We start from the raw sequence: 4797 nt of genomic DNA, 5'->3' as shown, positions 1-4797 counted from the left end.
CTCAATAATTAACCTGTTCTGATTTCTGGAATTCTCACTCTGAGTTTCCAGGGAAGGTCTTGGAGAGGAAGACACTGTTATGTTCTGTTAGCAATGAGTCAGTTTACTTCTTCCCATTACTCAGGAATCCACACACAAAAACACAAATGAAACATCATTCAAACCAAAAGCCTCTCCTCTTGAAAAAGGGTCGTCATCCTTGTTCACTCTAAAGTTCTTCTTTGTGTAAAACAATAAATGAAAAAAAGAGACAGACAGACAGACAGACAGAGATCATTAATCACTTCAACGGAATTATTGTGGAGAGATAAAGACCTACTCACATGTCACATGGAGGCGGTGTCCGGCCAGCTGCAGGATGCACTGAGGGAATAAAAAGAGGGAGGGTGAGGTGAGCTGCATCTGGTAACAGGCTGAACGGAGGCACAGGTGCGATAAAGGTAAGACACTGCTGCTTAGGTGAGCAGGACAGAAAGAAGAATTATTCTGAAACGTGCATTTATCGCACGTTTATCGTCATTTTGTATTAATGGCAGATTAATACATTGAGTTTAAACAGACCTGTTTCAAAATTTGAGTTTCAAATTTTTAAATTTGAGCATTAGTTTTTTTTTTTTAATTTAATGTTCAAACTTTATATACTCATTGCATACAGTAGCCTGTTAATTAATGCGTTTATTCGTGTATTCATTTTTGTTTCAAGAGCTTGATTTTCTTTCTGGTTAATTTAATTTAATTTAATTTAATTTAATTTAATTTAATTTAATTTAATTTAATTTGTATGCGATTATAAACACTGTGGCTTTTTGCTCGTTTCAGATGAAGTGGTTTGTAGTTGCTGCTCTTTCTGTGTGCGTCCTCGTACCCGCCGCTCACTGCGAATCAATAGGTGTGTTGTGTTTTTTCTCTTTTGGAGATATTTTGAATTTAGTGGTACACTGAATTTCTACTTATGGGAATCTGAATGTCTTGTTTTAACCCTATCTTTTTTTTTTTTCATCCAGCCTGGTGTTATCACCTCCCATCATGCAGTAAGTACCCAATATCTCCATTATCTATTACATGTTGCGCACTGGGTGACTGCTCTGACTTCACGTGTCCTTTCTGCTTATAGATGACACAACCTGGCCAACAATTTTCCCCCAGTATTGCAACGGCAGCCGACAGTCACCCATTAACATCGTCTCAGCATCAGCCACACCGAACGCCAACCTGAGTGAATTCACTTTTGTAAAGTATGACGACACCTCCGCAATGACATCCATAGAAAATACTGGCGAGACAGGTAAGCATGTCTTGTCTTACCTTTGTGCTTACAAAGGTGTTTTATTTTTTCATCTTTGTCTTTCAAAAAAATGGACCTAGTTTAACGACAACAACAACAATAATAATACTATTAATTAATTAATTAATTGAAAGAAAGAAAAAAAAGAAAAGAAAAAAACGATAACTTGTCTTACTGGAATTTTAGCGCCCTCCTCTTTTCTGCAACTAAACGCACCCGCCTTGCATCTGAACATTTCCTCTTACTCCGCGCCTGTTTTTGTTTTTCCATCTTCTTCCAGTCAAAGTGACCTTTAAGAGCGGAGTTAAGATTTCAGGAGGGGACCTGTCAGAGCAATACGACAGCCTCCAGTTTCACTTGCACTGGGGCAACGGCTCCTCTGTGCCCGGCTCAGAGCATACAGTAGATGGAAAGCGCTATCCTATGGAGGTACAGATTTTTTTAACGTTTACTTTGTACTTTTATCTTGTACATATTAAAATTGTATGATAATAATAATAATAATAATAATAATAATAACAATAACAATAACAATAACAATAATAATAATGAAATAAGCAAAGATCTGTATGAATTTATGAATTTTCCCAGCTGCATATTGTGAACAGCAAGTCATCCTACAACAGGAATACAAATCTAGCCGTTAATGACTCCACCGGACTCGCAGCTCTTGGTTTCTTCATTGAGGTGAGAGAAACAGCGCACGAGATGATTTAATGACTGCTGTGTTATTCAGTGTTGCAGCTGGGTGTTTGGGTGTTTTCCCTTGTTGGTTTGTTTCCTCTTCTGAGATGGGGATAACATTCAGTGAATACCCTTTTTTTTTTCAGGTAATGCCAGGTAGCTCAACTGGCCAGCCAGAAAGCTGGCGCAATTTGACCTCTTACTTGGCCAACATCAAAGAAAAAGGTAACATTTTTGGTTTAAAAAAACAAAACAAAAAAAACAACCTCCTCTCCTGTTTCTGGCTCTAAATGGTGTCATCCATAGTTCCTTCATGTAGGTCTTGTTTCTGTCCTCAGGTCAGAACGTGTCCATTGCAGCCGGGTTTTCCCTGGACGACCTGCTCGTCGGTGTGGATCGCACTAAGTATTACCGCTACCTCGGATCCTTGACGACCCCCACTTGTAATGAGGCGGTGGTCTGGACCGTTTTTAAGGAACCGATTAAAGTCAGCAAAGATCTGGTAGGTGTTATTTAATTTCTTTGTATGTCTTCATTGTTATTGCTGCAATCACAGATGGGCTAAAGTGCTTCATGAAGGTAACTGGAAAATCATCACCAGATTGACCTCTTCAGCACCACAGTGCATGTCGAAAACAGCACGTCCCAACTCATGACAAACGTCTACAGAAGCCTGCAACCAGCACAACCAGTCTCAACTCAGAGCATCAAGGCCTCTGCCTCCACAACCTGCTTCTCCCTGGGCCTGCTGCTCCTCAGTCTTGCACTTGGCCAGAGTTGGAACTAGAATAGAAAAAGGACATCATCAGCAACTTTGCCAATCAACCCGCTGCCTCCCTTTAGCACATGCGTTCTTTCCCCATTTAATTAAAACTGGCCTTTGCTGATTTCTAATGCAGCTCTTTTTGTTTGACATAAGCATGAGAAGTGTGAAGAATAATTTATTAAAGTGAGGGCTACCTATGCTCCCATGTTATCTCTGCTATTCTTGATTAGTACGCACCTTGTACTTGCAAAGTTTACTTTAAGCAATGACATGTGCAAGTTTTCATTTTGCGAGGCCAACACAGTCTGAACAATTGGGGCATGTTCCACGTCCGTGTTGAGCTGCCAGAGCTACACTTGGGTGACAAAGGGATGCACCTGCACTATTTACAGTGTAGTTCTGGTAGTTATGAAATCTAACGTTATAAAAAATGTTTCACTATTTGATGACATGTTAAGATATGCCTTGATGTTGGCAATGCATCTAGTTTAGTTTACCAACTGATGATTGAAGGATATGGTGATTTTTTTCTGTTATTTTTAGTATTTATTTTAAACTATTGTAACCTTCTTCAGTGCATCTACTGATGCATTTGAAATGCACTAAAACCACAAAATGGAAAAAAAAACATGCTGTTTCATTTATGAAGTTCATGTTATGAAGGCTTTGTGTGTTACTTTCTCAGATGTACAAAATTATTTATCAATGATGCACATTGCTTATGTCCTTAATACCATCGTGTGTTGCTTGAACATGAAGAAAACTGTGACTTTCCTGATCGTCTTAAATGACAATAAACATTATTCATGACTGTTTCTGCAGTTTTACTGTCTTTTTGTAAAAACTTGGAAGTTTCTTGAAGTTTTGAAATGATACATAGCTGGCTGGAGTGCTTCGTAGGTGCATTTGTTACACTTAACTAGGGCAAGCTGTCTGAGCTTTTGAGAGCTTGCTATTCTAGTTCACAAAATGTGCTTCAACAATGTACTTTAGAACAAAAGTTCCTGGTTTTATTGCCAGTTGGTTTAAAATCTGTGAAGCTGCCAATTATTTGTACGCACTGATTTCAACCTTACATGACCCATGCCATTTACTAACAAAGCAGAGCAAACAGACCTGTTTAATCTCAGACTGCCTTCAAGGATTTGGCTGTCTTTTGAACCACATGTGTAATGGTTACCTAGCTCTATTATCAATGAAAGGGTTGCAGTTAATTTGATTTTAGCTAAGTGAAACATGTTTTTATCACATATTTTAAAAAAAACTTTCAGGAGAAATTTCTCATTTGAATTGTTTGCTTATTGCAAAGATGGGGGTAAGCACTGAGGACAACGATCCATCAGGCCACAAGACAGACATCCCCTTATCACTTTGCTCTTTCTTTTGTAATGCTGGTATTTGATGTCGTTGAGATAAGTAGGTCACCGCAAATAGGGAGAGGTGTTCCTCATGAAGTTATTACCGATCTGTAACTGAACACACAAACACAACTGTCACTGGAGAATGACAAGCATTTAATCAGTGAAAATGATACATCTTGAAACTAAACCAGATAAGACAACAGAGGTAACATGCCTTCACACTTGCAGCAAGGGCAGTGACGTCAAACAAATATGCGTTAAACGTGAAAGACATTTCGTGAAGGACATTTTCTGACAACTTATAAATGGTTCCATTTAAGATTTCTTTCACATAGATATTAGAAAATTAATATTGTTGCTTTACAGTAAGTCTATCTGACTTAAGGTGTGAAAACCACTGAAGGATTTGGTATGCTCAATCTGCAAAGTTAAGCATCTCAGCTTAACACAGCCAAGCCTTAAGAATATTCAAGTAATAAAATTTTAACATTAAATATAAAGTTCTACAATGACAGCCATTAACATCAATGTAAAATAACCAAAAGATTGTATATACATTTGTAAAAACTACACAAATATAAAAAAACAAAATCTTTAATTTACCAAAATCCAGATCTGCTTGTGCACTATATATTTTAATATTTAAGCAAAGGCACCAAGATCTAATTATAAACAGATATATTTAAAGATGAAAATAACTT

The 4797-nt window shown here is 37.7% G+C and overlaps 1 protein-coding gene across 1 annotated transcript; it reads left to right on the top strand.

Moving 5' to 3' along the window:
- Positions 1-819: 819 nt before the first annotated feature.
- Positions 820-2756, top strand: LOC134632961 (carbonic anhydrase 4-like). The gene is made up of 8 exons (XM_063481841.1): positions 820-889; positions 1005-1031; positions 1115-1285; positions 1566-1714; positions 1877-1972; positions 2116-2194; positions 2308-2471; positions 2571-2756. Exons 1-8 carry the CDS (start codon positions 820-822, stop codon positions 2754-2756), a joined length of 942 nt encoding a protein of 313 aa, XP_063337911.1.
- The last annotated feature ends 2041 nt before the right edge of the window (positions 2757-4797 follow it).

The sequence above is a fragment of the Pelmatolapia mariae genome, linkage group LG8 (assembly GCF_036321145.2).
Source record: "Pelmatolapia mariae isolate MD_Pm_ZW linkage group LG8, Pm_UMD_F_2, whole genome shotgun sequence".
In the NCBI taxonomy this organism is placed as follows: Eukaryota; Metazoa; Chordata; class Actinopteri; order Cichliformes; family Cichlidae; genus Pelmatolapia; species Pelmatolapia mariae.
This window is presented reverse-complemented; position numbering and strand designations above follow the sequence as displayed.

Bases quoted from the DNA above. Each gene is read 5' to 3' on its own strand.
- LOC134632961 (XM_063481841.1), top strand. From the start codon at position 820: ATGAAGTGGTTTGTAGTTGCTGCTCTTTCTGTGTGCGTCCTCGTACCC. The intron at 1,973-2,115 runs GTGAGAGAAACA...TTTTTTTTTCAG, and splicing joins CTCTTGGTTTCTTCATTGAG to GTAATGCCAGGTAGCTCAAC. The intron at 2,472-2,570 runs GTAGGTGTTATT...AATCATCACCAG, and splicing joins TTAAAGTCAGCAAAGATCTG to ATTGACCTCTTCAGCACCAC.